This window comes from Taudactylus pleione, unplaced genomic scaffold (assembly GCF_031769625.1).
Source record: "Taudactylus pleione unplaced genomic scaffold, aTauple2 ptg000484l, whole genome shotgun sequence".
Taxonomy (NCBI): Eukaryota; Metazoa; Chordata; class Amphibia; order Anura; family Myobatrachidae; genus Taudactylus; species Taudactylus pleione.
In genome coordinates this window covers 1,216,524-1,236,452 of record NW_028284886.1, presented here as the reverse complement: position 1 = coordinate 1,236,452, position 19,929 = coordinate 1,216,524, and the positions used below count along the sequence as shown (strand labels likewise).

General features: G+C 46.5%; 1 protein-coding gene across 2 annotated transcripts; it reads right to left on the bottom strand.

Moving 5' to 3' along the window:
- Positions 1 to 1,256: 1,256 nt before the first annotated feature.
- Positions 1,257 to 15,745, bottom strand: DBNDD1 (dysbindin domain containing 1). Of its 2 annotated transcripts, none has more exons than XM_088449407.1 (4): positions 15,585 to 15,745; positions 8,506 to 8,653; positions 6,866 to 7,006; positions 1,257 to 6,523 (listed from the first exon to the last, which is right to left on the bottom strand). In XM_088449407.1, the coding sequence occupies exons 1-4, from the start codon at positions 15,684 to 15,686 to the stop codon at positions 6,366 to 6,368; spliced, it is 549 nt and encodes a 182-aa protein (XP_088305533.1). In that variant the 5' UTR covers positions 15,687 to 15,745; the 3' UTR covers positions 1,257 to 6,365. The 2 variants fall into 2 exon arrangements, with proteins under 2 accessions (XP_088305533.1, XP_088305534.1); XM_088449408.1 differs by having other exon boundaries at positions 8,506 to 8,658; positions 15,585 to 15,690.
- Positions 15,746 to 19,929: the final 4,184 nt, after the last annotated feature.

The following is a 19,929-nucleotide window of genomic DNA, read 5'->3' as shown; positions in this document are numbered from 1 at the left end:
TATCTGATTGCACATGCTGGCACTATTAGTAATGTAGTCTGGCATGACAGTTCATTGGGCACAACGACTGGTACCTGTAGGGAACTTAGCTGCTAAAAAATGGTGACAACCAGCAGGCACACAACACACACTGGTGCTTGTTAGAAATGGGTAAAACCACAGCGGGCACACAAGCTGAGACACAAAACCACAGCGGGCACACAAGCTGGCACTGATCAGGATAGATCTTTAATGGTATGCATAGGAAAGCTGCTATATATAAACTGGTGAGACCTCACATTGTGACAAGCCGCTGTCCTCTTTATTACGTGTAATGTGACAGATTTCTGTCCTCACAGTGATTACACAAAAAGTGCACACAGCCTCCCTGTAATCTTGTACATGGGTGATTTCATGAGTTTATAATGCAACATCATAAAACAAATTAATTCCAAGCGCATTGTCTGTAGTTCATGGCCAACACTGACAGCAACATGTATGTATTGTCTGTGACATAGTAAGCATTGTCTAAGGCAGAGGGTCCCAAACTTAGTCCTCAAGGCACCCTAACAGTCCAGGTTTTAAGGATAACCATGCTTGGGCACAGGTGACTTAAGGAGTCATTCAGAGCCGCTCGCAATTAGCGCTCGCTCGTTCAGAAAAAGGGGGTGGCTATTCAAATGAACCGTTCGCTCTTTGCGGTCTGTTGCCGCCTCCATGTCTGAACGAGCGAGCAAAATATACGCTCGTTTATTTGTTAAAAACGCCCCCTGGCCGCTCGCATCCTACGTCATGTCCGCTATTTATTAGATTAATCGAGTACATCGAACAGCGTATGAACTGCTCGCTATTCTTGTGGTTGGTTTTTCCTACCACAATATTGCGAGCAGTTCTGGCTATAAAACAACCAAGTGACGTGGTCAATGACGCTGCTGTATTAATTATGCACACCCATAAAACGCCCGCTTTGACCTTTAAGCACGCCTGCGTTCTGATCTCCACTCCCCGTTTTCAAGCACCTTCCCCTGTTACCACCCACATACGCCTCATCCTGTCACTCAAAATAGCAGGCATTCGCTATATAGCGAACAAACGATTTTCGGCCGCACTGACTGGTTCGCTCATGCGTATTAAAAACCGTACGCATGCGCAGATGGGCGAACATCGTTCGGAACGAGCGTACTGCCGCTTACGAGCGGCTCTGAATCAGGCCCTTAATTAGTACCTCAGTCTTTTGATTTAACCATCTGTGCTCAACCATGGATATCCTTAAAACCTGGAACATTAGGGTGCCTTGAGGACCGAGTTTGGGAATCTCTGGTCTAGGGGTCATACTGATCCTTTCTCCCCTGGCGTTGGTAGTGATAGTCTGTCATTGTAATATATTTTACAGGGAGACTCCTGAAATACAGATCCCCAAGAGAGCCGTTAATGGTCATTTACCTACATTTTAAGGGGATATCAACTATGTTTTTGAGCCCCTTCCACCTCAGTGACAATGGGTTGAACAGGGGTAGGATGACAAAGTTAGTGTCCTCGCAGCCGTTTGCCTTGCCCACTTGATGACGTGACTGGTATCATCAAGCCGCGCCCACTGCATCCCATGGAAGCGAGGGATAAAAGCATGTATGCCATCCGTGATATCACTGGTTCCTAGTGAATTAATAAGCTCATATATTTTGGTTCAGTCCACAAAATGGCTGCCTCCACAGTGTACAGGTAACATTTAATGTGCTCCTGATTCTCGGGCCAAGTTGCACACCAGTCCATGCTGAGGATGGATCTTTTTGGCACTGCACCGTCTCCTGAGCCGAGAGCACGCATCCACTGGCGATTCTGATTTCATGCCTTTTAGAAGGACCAGAACAGTAATACCTATAAAATACATGGTGAGAGCAGATATGCTTCCGCAACATGTAAATTGCTTTGCTCTTTTTAACTTCTTATAAATATTTTTGCAAATGCATAAAAATGTCTGTTGGGGATGTAGTTTACATCCCGACGGATGAGATTCATCCCGCCATTGGGCAAAATACAGACGCCAGAATCCCCTTACGCATCAGGATACTGAGGTCGGCATCCCAATCGTAAGACACCGGATGCAGGTAAGTATTAGCTGCAGGGGGGACTCTTGGGAGTGTTGGGCTTAGGAGGCAGGGTTAGGCATTCCCCGGGATGCTTAGGGTGCGGGGAAGGGAGGTTAGGGTTAGGCACCACAAAAGGAGGATTAGGGGAGTATAATTACCAGCCAGTCAGGATTTAATACCCATTCCGTCTGTTGCATACAGTGAAGCTAAAGAAGAAGCAACCGCAGAGTCTGAAAGTTACAAGTAAATTCACTACATGTAACTGTTTTATGTAACTGTTTTATGTAACTGTTTTGAGTGAATTTACTTGTAACGTTCAGACTCTGCGGTTGCTATTTCTTCTTTTGTATCTATGTTATACTGAGAGTGACTCCCTCACACAACTGCATCGAATCTAAAAAGAGTTTTAAGTCTTCACCGCCTGGGCTACTTTTCTGCATACAGTGAAGCTGCCAGCTAGACACCAAAAGCAATGTACGGTATCTAACTATGATAAAGCAACAGTCCTGGCTTATGATGCCGCCTGATCACCTCTGGAACTCTTACTCCCTGTTGGGGTGCTAGCAAGACATCAATAACTAGGGCTCTCATCATTTTCAAATGAAATGCTCGGTCATCCATAGGACCTGAAGTTTGCTCAGGCAATTTAATCCACTTATTCAGGTCCCAAATAAGGTAAACTAGTTACAGGAACCTCACATTCTGTTCATATGCATCAGAATTCCGAATGATGGAAACATAAGAACGACTTTGTGATTTTGACTGGGAAATAATACTGGAGAAAATGAGGACGCATGAGAGTCCTTTCAATACGTCAGACATCGACTACACAATCAATTAGGAACTTGTCTGTACTAAACAGATGCTACAATCCCTCGGTGGAACTAGAAGTTGTGTTAGGAGGGGCGAGGATCTTCCGCTGTGAATTGTCATTGCATCCCCAAGATATAATGCCACAGTTGCTACCAGCACGCCCCCCATCCACTCAGAAGAAGGGGGCAAGATGATGGAGGGCAGTATGTGCTTCTGTGAGCTGGGGAACTCCTCATAATTCGGGAGTCTCCCAGAAATTCCAGGTGACTAGGCAAAGTATGATTATAGGTTGCCTTCTACCTTAGCAATGGATTTGCTGATCTGTTTTGTTTCTAGCCCTGGATCGTTTCATCTAAGGAAGCTAAATTTGGACGTGAAAGTGACAAAGTATTTAGGAACCCGCTGCTGAAGAAAGGAGATGTCTTCTCCTTAGAGCTAACTGATTATCATGTACAAAGCGCAGCATCTGTAATGAGCATCAGCTCGCATTGGGAGGCGATGCAACCTTTAGTATAACAGAGCAGGCATTGGTCTGTGAGATAGAAACATTTGGCAGAGCGGATGACATTGAGTTGGCGAATCTCCATATGGAGTCCCAGGCCGGTGTCTTGTATTATCTGTGTTCAGAGAAAGATCTGACTTCAGTATTTATCTCCCTCTTGTCTTCTGCTTGCCCCTAACTCATGTAAGTGTTAATAATTGATGTTTCTAGAGGCAGGTAACCACTAATTAGACAAAGACATTGCTGGGACCCTGCCAAAAAGTTGTTTATAATGTAGTGAGAGACAGAGGACAAACAAAAGCCTTCAAAGCATCTTAAATGTACCTGACCTCAAGAGACCCGCAGGCCCAGAGTGAAGATTACACTAGGGATCTCCATACCCAGGCACTGAATAGCACATTGCAGTGTACTGTATTACTCCATCTTCAGCAGAGTGTGAATGGGTAGGAAATGCGTACAGCACATCTGATATATTTTGTACTTACTAGGAAATTGATGGACCAATCAGCATGCACCCGGGCCTAGGGGCTAGCCAATCAGCGGGCTAGCTTGGCAGATGCTTGCCAAGTTATCAGAGGCATCTCTCTGACTGGGTTGCAGTGAGCTGTGTGACCCATGAAACTGGGGGGTGGGGGTGCTGTGCCAAGGTGTGGTCTGACACCCTATATCTTCCCCTAAACTCCTAGATTATATCTTACAAAAGGGACACAAATAGTCCAGAATCATTGTTTTCAATAACAAAACTTGCTGAACTGGTGAACGTTCACTCTAGTGCACCAAGGGCTGAGATAGAAGAAGGCTACTCAAGAGAATTCAATGTTAAGTCTCCAGAACTCGTAATCTAAGGACTCATGCCCTTCTGTCGATTAAGGCGGGTATCCACTAGACGATATGCTCCAGGAGCGATATCGTCTAGTGTTTCCCCGGCAGTGATGTGCTCAATGTCATTAATGACATTGAGCACCCACACTGAACGATATATCGTTCAGTGACGTTACCCTCCCTCATCCCCGTACTTGCAGAACCTGACAATATCTCCAGGTTGCCCTACAAGTACGTCATGATAGATGACATCGATGACCAGCGGGAGCACGCATCACTGGTCTTTGACGGCATATCCACTGCACGATATTGCGGTCGATGAATGATAACGATATCGTTATCATTCAAATCGTCCAATTTATTGTGTAGCGGATTCGTGCCTTGACTTACAATGGTGGCAACAGTTTTTCAGGGCCAAACTAATATTCAGAACAGTGCAACCTATCAATTCACTAGAAACTGTTAAAATCACTGTGGTCCAGGTCACAAAATGGAATCACCCTGTTATTTATTAAAAGTAATTATGTTAATACCAGATCATTTCTAGATGAGAAGTCAGGTCGGTTTATGAGAGATAAAGCCGTCTTACATTGGTCATAATTGAAGAATTGCACTTAGAATTCAAAGAGGTCGGGTAGAGGCCCTAATCTGAGATCTCTACTTACTTATAAACTTCTGCTTTATCAGAAACCAGGGCCACCATCTTCTCCACCCCACAAGGGCTGGAGAGTTGGAGCACCCAGGTAAAATTCAGATATTATTGGGTGGTGTTCATCTCATCCCAGCGATGCCTGTTCCACTAGGAGCAGCTTTTAGTGCACACTAGGCAGCACCACATGGCGGAACCTGGGGCTCAACAGATGGAAATGCTTCATTGAGTTCAAGCAGAGATTGCAAAGCAGGGGCCAGGGTTCCAGGAATAGGCTAGCTCACCAAAATTCTTCCGACGGGAGGGCTTGGTCAGGGGAGAAAATCCATTTTGAGTGGAGTTCCACTGTAGTGTCAAGTTAGTGCAGTTAGTTCCAGGGCCTACACGTTGATGGGGAGGGACGATTAGCATGACCTGAGTCTCCACATTTATAACGGTTCTCTGATGAGAGAGCAAACTTCAGGCATTCTGTTGTGGTTTATTCAGGGACTCACTGGACCCAGCAACTGATTATACATGATGATGTGGTTATGGACGAATTTAGTGCATTACGTTGCAAGCGACAGAGGCGTCCAGGACTATAATGATAAACCTTGTAAGTGCCGAAAAAAACCCTCACAGGGGCTTAGAGGAAAAAAAATCCCAATGCTGTGGGGTGCAGCCACATCATGTGATTTAAAGTGCAAAAGTGTCACCGTAGCAACGAAACAAAAAGTGGTCACCTGGACTTTGGAGTACACATCGTAGTGCTGCTTCTTCAAGATGATGTGGGAATTTATGGATAATGGGTTTGTGCACTGCATCTCCCCCATCAAAGTGCTTCCATAGAGTCAGAGTTATGTGGCAAGTCTGTCACCCAAAGAGGCCACCAAAGCTATTTTAAGGTGTGGTTGATGGGGTACGTTTAAGGCTGCGGGGGACATTATGTGCTTATGAAAGAAGTAACGTTCATTGAAATCTGTCCCAAAACTGCAATCCTACAATGTGCTCCTCCGCCTCTTGTCTCTCTGGAGAGGTGTGACCTCAATCCCAATCCTTCAGTACTGCCGCATGTAATCTACGTGTGTCCTGTGTCATTCCACTGAGTGTACATGAATCCCACAGCACCAAGTAGATGGTAAGGTTAGGGTACCTTTGATACCGAACTCATTACACAGCTGGCAGTAATAATAAAGCCTCAGATCCTCAGGACAGCTTTTTGGTTTTACCAAGTCTCCATTCCGTCTTCGTTCTTGTACCAATGCTGCTTGCGGTTTGCTTCTTTATGATGACATAACATGTTGTTTTTATCACAGCTCCAACACCTAAATGTTCTTGTATGGCAATAAAGTACAATGAGCAAGTCCCTGGATCTGTCCTCTTCTGCATGTGGTGGTCAGGTCCAACTGTGAGTCTCTGTAGTCAGTGCAGTTTTTGAGAGCTATGGCACTTTCTGTGGTCCATTCCCTGATATGGGTGATAAGAGGGCAGGAGGGACCGATATGAGTGGGGGGTGGGGGGTAAATAAAGGCTTTTAATTTTCTTTGGATCTCTCTGCAGCGAGGAAGGTGTCCAGCAAGCCTCCATGCAGCTCCGAGTCACTAAGATGTTTCTTCTCCCTTTCTGCTCGTGTCCTGGTCCAGGAAGGAGAACGCAGATAGCCAGCTCGAGGGAGCGGAGGTAACTGCAAACCTGAAGGTGAAATTGATATGTCAGACAAGAAGGAATTCCCCAACGTAATAACAGCAAACGCATGAAACCTGAGTACATGACACTATCTAGGGTGTCTGACACCTATCCCTGTCCTTACTTGGAGAACAAGGTCATAGTTCCCAACTGCTGAAATAATACTTCACACATTCAGAACACGCACACACTTCACACGGCAATGGTTTCATGTAAGGTTCATTAGCTTCAAGTTACGGGCATGGAAAATTCGGTCATTCATCTCCTTCTCAATTTCACAGCTCTCTACTCTGTGTATACTCCACTCCTTCATTTTTCTCTTGCAATTTATTGGGGGTCCTTTCACACCTGGGGGAGGCTCATTGTGTGGGTTCTCGTCATCAGAGTCGGCGAACACTTCAGCCAGCTCCTGGTCGGACATATCTGTGAGCTCTGTCAAGTCCAGCAGATCAAAGTGCACTTCAAGGGAGGAGACGCTGCTGAGAGGCTCTGCAGGGACAAAACAGAGGTCATGGTCTGCTGCGCGCTTTGGCCTGAGATGACAACATTCCTGCAGGGATAGGACATTTTAAACAAGCCCTAAAAAAAAAACAGCGAGGCCACGAGATCTTCTGGTAAGGTGGAGATGAGCATTTCTATGTGAAGCTGGGAAGGAAAATAAATAAAAGCAACAAAACCATTAAATAAACATGTCTGGTATTGGCGGCAAGTCACGGTCCCTTCATGTGTCTGGAAAAACATATGTACGGTCAAGGAGATCAGTGTCTCCCTTGTTAACGTTTTACAAAAAGTGCTGGTGTTCAATCACTGCATTCACATCAAATATCGCTGTGACTAGATAGTGATTTCAATAAAGCTTCTTTGGGCCTATGGGGAAGGGAGCCCATCACTCAAAAGCTCCATCAGACACCTTTACCTTATCGATGGGATTTATCGATTATCACAGCTAGGGTCTCATTTAGAGGTGAGCGCTAATGCCAGTGCGACTGACTTTTTACACAGCGCGATGGCGGCTTTATGCTAATACCGCCAATGGAATTCGTACAGAGGGCGTGATTCAGAGCTGTACACAATGCTAATCCCTACGCAGTTGAGCGGTTATCGGTGGCCTGCGCATGCCCCTGAGTCACAAATTTAATTTTTGTCGATGCTCGTAGTGAAGATTTATTTGCATAGTCATTGACAGACAGGGACCATTTGTGTCCAGTAAAGGGGGCAACTCAAACGCAGGCGTGTCGCGACCTGTTTTCGGGCATGTCTCAGCCTGTGACTGCGATCTCATACAGCGTAAAAAAATGTCTGCGGCCATTCTGAAGGCCGATAATCGACAGATATGCGACCGAACTGCTTCTTTGTACATAGTCGCTTGGATTGGCATAGCCGCCGGAGGGCATCTCAATACACATCCCGACGACTGCAATATTTACAGTTTTTCCACAGCTGCTGCATACAAATTTGCGGCTGCAGCGGCATTATCATTCATCGCTTAATCAGGCCCAGAGACATCCACTCCCTGCGGTGCTAATTCGCAGCTTTGCCTAGAAAGACGCACCATCGGACACTGTACCAGGCCCTATGGAGGTGCAGAATCTCCGTCTGAAGATGGCCACCAAAATCAGTGCAACTGTGTACAAAGTTGCAGTCGCCGACCACGGCGCGCCCTCGTTTGGCTGGCCCTTCCTGTTACCACTCAGAAACGCCCACTGAAATTCCACCTCTGCGTCCATATTAGCACTGCGTCTTTCGGCAGTAACCATCGTACTGTGCATCGTCCCGATTCGGGATGCATGCACAGTACGGCTCAGATGCATACGCATACTGAAAACAGCGGCTGCTTGCGTCCGACATCGACACTGCGTCACCCTGTGAATAAGGCCCTTAGGTAGCAACTAATACTAGGAGACAGGTTAATACTCTATTTGATGTCATAAGTGTAAAAATAAATGTATGCAGCATGGGACAGGGTTTTCATGGGTGGAGGTACTCACGTCTTCGTTCTGTGACCTGGAGAAGTCCCGAACTAGGGGCCAAAATTCCACTTTCCTCTTCTGCCACCAGCGATTGTTGGGGTTCCTCTACAGTCACCTCCGTCGGGGTATTAGATTGCAAGCTGCTTGTGCTCTGGACTTCTCTGGTCTGTTCTGCACATGGTATACAGAAAGAGGGACAGGAGGAACTATACATGTGGCACAAAACCTAATGCACACAGATTATAAATGACATTATATAACACTGGCTGACAGGTGGCACGCCAGGTTCCTGTTATATGCCCACAGACGTACAATCATTCCAAGGGGTCTGACCCGTCTAGCTAAGCACAGATCTAGAAACAAGATTGTGTGTATTGGTATGAAAATTAAAATAAGGAGGTTCCAAAGTGCTAGTAGGTTAGACTATACTCTAGCCACTATAATTAATAACTTATTATGCAAAATAACATGCACCATCAGGGGGGAGAGTTAGGGTTAGGCACAAAGGGGGGAGGGTAAGTTTAGGGACCGGGGAGGGGGGTTAGGGAGAGGGGGAGGATTAGGATACCGACTGACAGATGCCTGTATTCTAACCCTGTCTGGATGCCGGCGTCGGGATTTTGACCTTCGGAATCCTGCGTGACAGTATCCCGTACCCATCCCAACAGGGATTACTAAACTGGGCAGATATGATGGAAGTGAAGTATGTTGGCAAGTGAATGGACATTGTTATAGTAGAAAGGAAAGGTTCCCAAACTATGGACCTCATTCAAAGTCGATCGCTTGCTGCAAGCGATCGCTCTGAATGAGGGCGGCCACTTACTTTTTTAAGTGCCACTTTATGGTCGATCGCTAGGCTGTGGGTTACCAAACACAGCTCTAGCGACCGGCCAGGGTGATGGTCGCGATGGTCATCACCATCGTGACCATCGGGGCTTACGACCAGACCCTAAGGTTGGGTCTGGGCTCTCGTAAAGCCCCAGGGAACTTCCTGCTCTGTTTGATGTCAGTGGGGCCGCCCCCAAATGGCAAGCGTTCCGACTGGAACGCCTCCATTTGGCCGGGCACGCTCCGGCCCACCCAGCAAACGGGGCGAGCTGTCACTCAACATCAACAGCTCGCCCCGCCTGCTACGAGACCCCTAGCGATGGAGCGCCCGTCGCCAGCCGGGTCTCATGCATGCGCACGATGGAGCCGGCTCTGTCGTGCGCATGCTCTGTGGGGACCATTGACCCGGTTGCGAGTGCATTGGCGCATGATTGAGCACAGATGGTTAAATCAAATGACTGAGTCACCTGTCCAAGCATGGTTGTCCTTAAAACCTGGGCAGGTAAGGTGTGACAGTTGAGGACCGAATTTGGGAACCTCTGGTATAAAGGATGAATTTATAGTTGAGGAAGTCGGCACATTAGCACAATTTCCTCACAGTGGCGCTCAGCAGGGCAGAAGCACTTTTGCAGGTAATGAGTCTGTTTGCTGTACCATGAATGCAGGCGAGGGTCGTTTGAGGCTCCATGTGGTGGCTGGAGCTGCATTGTCTAGGGCTGAGGTGGGTATTTGGATGTAGATAAGGCAGGAGAGGGTAAGCATCGGGAAAGTGTTCAGGTCACGAGTTGTTAGGTGTCACTGTGCCTTAGGTAAGCTGTGGCTAATGGTAAGGAGGTTCAAGGGTTCAAGTCAAATAGGGGTATTCAATTTGGAGCGAAAATTTCGGAATCGGCGATAAACTATCGTTGATGACGTAATTTTCGCCGATTTCAATTATCCCCGTATTCAATTTCAAAGACTCTTCGCAGGTTCGAAAAGTCTTTGAAAAAAAACGGGGATAACCGAATAGGTGGCAAAAAAAAAGTGCCGAATTGTGGTTTAGGGGTGCGGCTTAAAAAAAATAGCCTGCACCCCTGGGAATGACATTTAGAAAATAACTGTGTCAAAAAAAGTAAAAAAAAAAAAATTTAAAATAGGGATACCCCAAAAAAATTAAATAAAAAATTTGGGGTGAAAAAGGAAGAAAAAAGTTTAAAAATAGGGAAATAGGTTCAGGACTATTCTGCAAATATGCGGCAGGTGTAGTCTAGAATAGATTATTAGCGACAGGTGCATTTTTGCAGAATTAAAAAAAAAAAAAACACTTTAGGGACTTAAAAATATGCTAGTACCCATTTTCATGTACCCCAAATTTGATGGGACCACTTAAAAAAAACTAAAAAAAATAACCTAAGTGCTCTTCTGCATCACTTCTTCAATGTTGGAAAAAAAAACACCTGCCACAGCTATTTAAAACCCCGACTTTCATTTGCAGGCTAAAACGGGGGTACCCATAGTGATCCCCCATGTTTTGACAGCTTTAGGGGGGTCCTACAATTTATTCAAGGTAAATCCCGTTTTTTTCGCCGATCCTATTTCGTCGGCTTCCGTTTTCGTAGCTTTTTAATTAAATACGGGGATAAAGCGGACGCGCGCCCGATACTTTATCCCAGGAAAAGCTCCGATGTGGAGCGAAAAGTCTAGCACGGACTTTTCGCTCCCGTATTGAATACCCCTGATAGAGTGGAAAGGTCCTGAAGAAACTAGAGATGGAGCAGAAGTGGGAGAAAACAAGGTCAAGGAAGAAACCCTCACAGTGGGTGGGATATGAAGTCCACCAAAGAAGGAGCTAAGGCCCTCATTCAGAGCCGTACGCTCTGAGCAGAGCGCACGCTCTGAATGAGGGCTGGCCTCCATAACTATGGAGCGTCCTCCTGGACGCTCGTATAGCTGTGGGTCACCACCCACAGCCTATACGAGCGTGCAGTTTGATGGCCGCGATGGTCTTGACCATCGCGACCATCGAAACTGCGAGCCGGAGCCTGCGGTTGAGGTTTTCAACCGCAAGGCCCGGAGTGATTTTGGCTCTATCAGAGCCAAAATCACTCCCACTGACATCACTAGTGATGTCAGTGGGCCAGTAGGCGTTCCCTTAGGAACGCCCCCGTCAGGGAGGCACGCCCACCAAAGGGGGCGTGCTGTCAATCAACATCGACAGCACGCCCCCTTTGATCAGACACAACGAGTGAAGGAAAGTCCTTCGCTCGTCGCGTCTGGCGCATGCGCACGACGGAGCTCCCTCGTGCGCATGCTCGGTGCAGAACATCGACCCACTTGCGAGCGGACAGCCGCTTGCGAGTGGGTCTGAATCAGGCCCTAAGTGAAAGATGGTTTGGCAGCAAACAAGCTGGAGTAAGTAGAATGATTACACTACCATTTTGTTTCTGGGTCTGGTAGTGTGGCCGAGGGAGAGTTCCGCACAGGAGAGAGCTTCAGGGGAGGAGGTAACTCTGGTTTCAGTGCTTCCTTATGTTCTCTATGGTTGTATGATGCCCCCAAATCTCTGTTTGATGGGACTTGGTCAATTTTGTCTCAAAAGAATCAAACCTCATCAAAATTCACTGTGAGTTGAAAATGGAAAAAAAAGGGGGAAATACGAGTAGCGTCTCTGACCTCCGCGCCCTATCCTTATACATAATAAATATACAGCAGGTCTCCCTCCCCAAATCCTTATCCGGTTCCACTGCTAGACAGCCTTGATTCGTTTCCAGTAGAACTAGTAAATCAGAAGTGTGGGTCCTCCCTGCCAAAGTGAAAACCACAACCAGGCTGGTCATTGCAGGGCTGGTGGCAGACTGGGCATCACAGGACAGGGTGGCACGATTTATTCTCCAGTTGATCTTTTTCACGCATCTGGACTGGACTACATTGTCCTTCACTGAAGGAGATATTTCATAGACTGCAGTATTAGGATGGGGTGGATACATGTAGGAGGGGAGAAACTCTCTTCTTGTGTAAGGTATACACAAGAGGCCCTGAGCAGTTCCCCGAGTGTTAAAAAGTGTTTGTTAGCATTTGGCACAGCATTAAAGCCCCCACCTGATATATCATGTGTATCTATCTTCATCTCCCATATCCAAAATGCTTGGGACCAGGGGTATTTTGGATAACGGAATATTCCGTATTTTGGAATAATTGCATACCATAATGAAATATCTTGGGAATTGGACCCAAATATACACACAGAATGCATATATGTGTTATGTACACCTTATACACACAGCCTGCAGGTCATTTTATACAATATATTCAATAATTTTGTGGCTGAAATAAAGTTTGTGTAAATAAATTAAATTCATTTATGTTTCATATACACCCTATACACACAGGGCCTGATTCAGAGCCGCTCGCTAAATGAGATCGCTCGCACGATGTGTATGCAATTAGCACGCCCAGTAATTCTTAGAGAGCGATCACATAGTGTATGCAGACACCCACCAGCCTGTTATAAGATGCCCATTTGTGCACGTCATGTCCAGGAAATGTATGCAACCATCGGTACATCGGATGCTATCGTAGAACTTGAGGTTGACCATACCCTGCCGCAAGCACTGCGAGCACTTCAGTGTAAAAACAAGCCAGGTGACGTGTACTATGATGGTGTCTTATAATTATGCACACCTCTAAAGCGCCGTTGAGATGCTCAGGCACGCCTGAGTTTGCACCTCCACTCCCCCGTTTTTAATGGCCAGCCCCTGTTACCACCTACAAATGGCTTCTCCTGTCACTCTCTCTGCTGGGCTGTCTATGTGCAGCGAGCGAATGCATTGTGAACTTTCGCTAAGGTATGCGCATGCACACTGCGATGTATACACAATGCATACCATCGGCAGCAGCGAGAGTGTGCATCTTAGTGAGCGGGTCTGAATCAGGCCCACAGCCTGAAGGTCATTTTATACAATATTTTTAATCATTTGTGCCTTAGACAACATTTGTGTACATTGTAAGGTTTCATTATCTCAGTCATGCCAAAAAGATTCCGTATTTCGGAATATTTGGATATAGAAGACTCAACCTGTATTATTAGTCTCTATTTATATGGCGTTCATAAGGGGCCTTCAGCACCTTGCATAGTACATAAACAGACCAAACACAAAAATTGGGATGTAGTTTAAATCCCGGCTGTCGAGATGCCGGCACCGGAATCCCAACACCAGCCAGAATCCCAGCACCACCATCCCAACCGTCGGCATCCCGACGGTAAGTAGTGAGGTTAGGAGGAGGGTTAGGTTTAGACTGCGGGGGAAGGTTTAGGGGTAGGTGTAGGTTTAGAATACTTGCCAGATGCCGGCATTGAGATTCTGACTGCCAGGATCCAGAGAGCCGGCATTTCGTACCCAACCCACAAAAAAGAAATTTATAGTACAAAACATAGCAGAACAAGGATTAAAAGGTTTATAAACACAGCTGTTTCAGTCATAATACCCAAATAAACAGCACCGGCTGAACCCAAAGGTCTGGTGCCAGTGTTGGCAATGGGGAGGAGATTATGGTATAAGTGAGGGAAGGAAAAACACATAAGGAAAGAGGGTCCTGCTGGTGGGAGCTTACAATCTAAAGGGGAGGGGCAGATGGGGGAGAGACAGCGAGCGAGGAGCATGGAGCAGTGGGTTAGGATAAGAGCTGGAAGTATGTTGAAACAAAGACTACATAGTATACTCAGAGCCGTAACTAGATTTTTTGGTGCCCTGTGCCAGAAAGAGCATTGGCGCCCCCCGCTCCCTATTTTTCAAATAGAGACGTAAGACGCACCCGTAAAAGGGCCATGGACTCATGGGGAAGGGCCAGGGATGAGATAGGGGAGGCCAGGAGATGCTGGGGATAAAAGAAGAGGAAGCTACAAGTTCAACAGCGCCCCCTGCCCTGCGGTGCCCTGTGCCATGGCACTGGACACACCACCCTAGTTACGGCCCTGAGTATACTGCACTTGGCACCGGGTAATTGTGCTGTACAGCTGCAGCTCTTTGCAAACCTCCCCAGAGGAAAGTGTCACTCGGAATAAATGCCACGTGACTCTCAGCATGCCACTCTCTAGAGACACCCCTCTGCTGCCACTGGCATCACCAGGCTGAGCCTTGACGATTAGGCTGCTTCTGATGTTATGATTGAGACCGGCAAGCATTACTAAACCCTATAATTTAGCCCATCCACAGCAGTGAAAATTATGCGTTTCCCAGAGTAATTCTAAGAATCTTTTGTCCATCATATACGACTAGATGTAACTCCAGTTTTTAAGCACTGATTTTGCACCCATGATTTATTTTATGAATGGCAAATAATAGGGGGAGTCTGGTCTATAATACCAGCCTAGATTCTGCACCCCACCCCTGCCCTCCCCCCAAAACCACCTTCCCAAGTGCCACTGATACCCAACAAGCTTCGCTCCAGGGATTACATAAATGGCTTATAGAGCTTTGCAAACTTAAACTAAGCGCCCGGGGGGCTTTGTGCCTGGATGTAACCCTCACAGTACAGCTCGTCACTGTCTCTGTTACTGAGCAGCACCATAAACTCACTTCCCATACTATAAACAGCACATTTTTCTGCAGCTGTCCTGTTGCTAATATACAAGAAATACTCAGCATTCCCAGATACTGGTTTTCCTATATACTTTACAGACAAGCCCCCCCCCCCCTTATACTAATAACACTGCAGACTGAATTGTGGTTCATAGACACTGTGGGGACAAAATATTCCTAAATTCTGCTTTGTCTACGCAGCTCCCAGTAATTATTTGCAGGCTTTTCGTCCACTGTGCTGGCCGGTATGGAATTAATTAATTCCAAACATTTGAATACACACATTTTATTTTTTTAAATAAAAAAGATTGGAAAACACTATGTTTATCATGATTAGGATGACAAACATCATAAGGACCAGGGGATGAAGATAACTTAATATTGCATCCTATAGAAGCATTTCTTATCTTCCTTGTACAGGTGGAGAGAACCCAGTTTATATCACGTCTCAGAAACAGGATCACTATAATACACATATGCCCACATGTGATGTTAATCTGTATTAATATTCCCTATGCAGTGCAGTTGTGACCGTCTGCAAAGTGTCCAAATCCACAGCATCCCAGAACACACTCCGCACTTTCCAAACCTGCTCCCTTTATCCTCAAATAACTCTTCAAATATCCTCCCAACTCATAGAGAGTACAAGATTATACAGCATATCCTGGGAGAAGGGACCCGGGCAGCACCCATCGCCTGACAGACACTCACCTGAGGGACCAGGGCCTTGCTGTGGCTCCATCCAGACACTGAGCCAGAGGCTGCACCTTCCTTCAGCTGAGCAGGAGGAAGAGACAGGGCAGAGGGCAGCATCAGATGCAATCTCCTCCTTGCAGCAAGCAGCAGCAGCAGCCTGGATGATCTACAGCACAGACACACATCCCCAGCCTGAGAGCCTCACTGATAAGTGAGCCTTGCATTGCAAATGAGTAGACAGAGGGAGTGAGAGGCAGTGAGGGGAGGGATGTCTCAGGGTGTCAGAGCCTGTGTGTGTGTGTGTGTCTATATGTGTGTGTGTGTACAGGAGACATTGGCAAGAAGCCCAGACTAGTGAGGTGGGATGAGACATGAACTCCCATCCGAGTTGGATGCTGCAGATCTTTGCAGTGAAATATACCTGACCAGGGCCGTAGCTAGGGTAGTGCGGCCGGTGCCATGGCACAGGGCACCACAGGTCAGGGGGTGCTGTTTGGGCCTGTCATATTTCTATTTATTATCATTCTCACTTGTAGCTTCCTCTTATTTAATCCCCAGCATCTCCTGGTCTCCCCTATCTCTTCCCTGGCCCTTCCCCATAAAGCCATGGCCCTTTTTTGGGTGCATTATGTCCCTTTGAAGAATGAGGGGTACGCCAATGCTCTTTCTGGCACAGGGCACCAAAAAGTCTAGTTACGGCTCTGTACCTGACTATCCTACAATAATGTCCATTGCATTAGGTAACATAGCCAGTATTGCATTATATGACATAGAAGTCCACATAGCGGCATCGCACTTATCCACCGGAGCCTGAATTATTGGGGTTTTGAAGATTTGTCCCTTGAATTGTTTTACGTTTGTTTTATTACTAATAACCAGTACCTATTGTGTGGGTTGATAAATAGCTTTACGTGTCTTATCCGGTCAATTAATATTTGTTAAAGTTGAGTGATTAAGCTTCAGCAGGGCCGTAGCTAGGGTAGTGCGGCCGGTGCCATCGCACTGGGCACCACAGGTCAGGGGGCGCTGTTTGGGGCTGACACATTTCTGTTTATTATCATTCTCACTTGTAGCTTCCTCTTATTTCATCCCCAGCATCTCCTGGCCTCTCCTATCTCTTCCCTGGCCCTTCCTCATGAAGCCATGGCCCTTTTTTGGGTGCATTATGTCACTTTGAAAAATGAGGGGGGCGCCAATGCTCTTTCTGGCACAGGGCACCAAAAAGTCTAGTTACGGCTCTGATCTTCCGTACATAGGGAATAATGACAGGGATATTGCAAGCCACAGAGAAATTTTGTGAACCTTTTAAAGAAAGACGTCGCAAGGCTGATTGCCTTTATGTGTGTCAAAGATAATATAAATACAACAGAATATATATATATATATATATATATAAATATATATATATATAGTATATATATATATATACATACATACACAGGTTGAGTCTCCCATATTCAAAATGCTTGGGCCCAGGGGTATTTTGGATAACGGAATATTCCGTATTTTGGAATATTTGCATACCATAATGAAATGTCTTGGGAATGGGACCCAAATCTAAACGCAGAATGCATTTATGTGTTATATACACCTTATATAGACAGACAGCCTGCAGGACATTTTATACAATATTTTTAATAATTTTGTGCATCAAAAAAAGTTTGTGTACATACATGAAATTCATTTATGTTTCATTTACACCCTATACACACTGCCTGAAGGTTAATTTATACTGTATTTTAATAATTTTGTGTTTTAAATAAAGTCATTGAACCATCAGAAAGCAAAGGTTTCACTTTCTCAGTCATGCTAAAAATATTCCGTATTTCAGAATATTTTTTATATGGGAGACTCAACCTGTATATAATATTTCATTTGTATATTTACATCTATGTGTTTATTTATTTATTAAGGTAATATAACACCAGCGGGGAGTAAAATTAATTAACCACCATTGAAAAGTTAATTGGCCTCCTGCTGTCCCTGCAGTTTTCCTACCCTAGGCCCGGTGGTGATACCTAAACCTGGTGATGACAATAATGTCAATGACGTCATTAAACAATTAAAAGGAATTGTACAAGAATAGGAGCAGTTACATCAGGTGCAAGATCTTTGGGACTAAAAGAATTTTGAGGCCACTGTAGCAAATATAAAAACCGATGGAAAAGACTTGTTTGGGCCTCACCCTGCATACTAATGCTCTTACTGCCTTGTATGTTTGCAGCAATAGTCTTTTGTTGTGTTTAAGTCAAAAACAAGAACAGAAGCATTAAAACACTTTTTTTTTGCAATACCTTTGTTTCTCTTTTTTACAGTAATGCTGAAGTTATTTGTATTTTTAGAGAAAACCAAATTTGATTAACTTAAGTTAAAGAAAAATAGTTATGGTTACGGTAAGTAGTGTTCCCCTGTCCTATTTACCCCTAACCCGCCTTTCCTGAACCCTAACACTAACCCTTCCTACCCCGTGCCCTAACCCTCCCGGTAAGTGCCTAAACCTGACCCTCCCCTCTTAGTGCCTAACCCGAATCTTCCACTGGTGGTGCCTAGCAGAGCCATAACTAGACTTTTTGGTGTGTTGTGCCAAAAAGAGCATTGGCGCCCCCCTCATTTTTCAAATGGACATAATGCACCCAAAAAAGGGGAATGGCCTCATAGGGAAGGGCCAGGGAAGAGATAGGAGAGGCCAGGAGATGCTGGGGATAAAATAAGAAGAAGCTACAAGCGAGAATGATAATAAACAGAAATATGACAGGCCCAAACAGCACCCCCTGACCTGTGGTGCCCTGTGCGATGGCACCGGCGCACTACCCTAGCTACGGCCCTGTCGCCTAGCCCTAACCCCCGCTGTCTGGAGCCTAACCCTAACTCCCCACCCCCACCCATGGCTAACACCTACCCGGCCCTGCTCTACATAAATCAGGATGCTGTCTGTCAGGATTCCGGCGTCGGCATCTCCAACCATGTCGGGATTCCATCGCCGGTCTTCTCATGCTGATCGGGATTCCAGCGCTGGGATTCTGGCAGCCGGCGTCTTGTCCGTCGGTAAATTAACCGCATCCCGTATGTACATAGTGATGCAGCATGCCAGCTAATTTCATATGCACCACTAATACAGCTTTTCCATTACACTGCCAGGTTGCACCCAGCATTATGTTCACGCGCCCATCCCGGCTGAGAACCCATACAGACAGGCAGCCCGAACCGGCACTAATGCCGGGTCGATAACGCCATCGGCATCATGTGTGGAGTCAGCGCCTGGAGATGATCTCATCTTCATGCGCCTGCTCTTCCTATGCGCTGCTTCACGAGCATGTTGAGCACGCGTTCAACCCTTCTCGTGACCAGGGTTGAAATGCCGGGTCACTCGACCCGGCTTATTTCAACCCTGCTCTTTCACACTGCACAGTAGCCCGGGTTGCTACGCGCTCTCTTGCAATTACCCGAGTTATTGCTGGTAGTGGAAAATAGGTATTATCCAACCAGGCCCAATTCTGGGGGAAAGTGGCGTCACTAGGGGGGTACGAGCCGTACCCGGGTGTCACCCGCCGAGGTGTGACACCAGACTCCCCCTCAGTGACAGGAGCCATAATTAAGTGCAGCACTCGGCTCCTGACACTGTGAGGGAGCCAGCCGGCACTTCCTACAAGGCAGTCCGCACCTCCGGCACCCCCTTGCCCCCCAGTAATAAGCACGGTGATGGGACCATGGGGGTTCGGCCGCGATACCACGGCCTTTTCCAACGTGGCCTCGCCCCCTGCTCATGAGGCCACACCCCCTTTTCCGATGGTGCGAGCTCCGCCACACGCACAGATTCCCTCCCCACACCAGGTGACACCGCGGGGAGGGACGCCACTGCTGGGGGAACTAAGAGCCTTATTCAGAGGTGGACGGAATTAATCCTGTACATGCATCCCGATGGTTAATGCCATGGGAGGTATATCGGAATTGCATGTAGATCCGTGCAATTTCAAAGGGCGTTCTTAAGCGGTAACTGGGCGTGGCTATGGATGGCTGGCATGTTGGTGTCCATATGTAGTCAGGGACTACATTGAATCATGCAGTTCCACTGGTTACAGCAGCAGTACAAATATTGGGGGTGCTCTGAATTTTTGGGGAGTTCTGTCGCACTTTGGGAGAGGGGGATCAGTTTCCCAGTGAATCATCACCATCATTGCCCTGACCTCTACTGCCCAAAGCCACAAATCACGACACCCACCAGGACAAAGTAGAGGAAGCTACTTATGATGTTTATGAGCAAATAATCTAACTGACCATTAGAATGACTGAAAGACAATATGCTGTATTGACAATAGTGTCCTGTTAGTCATCACCCTGGCACATCTCTACGATGACATTC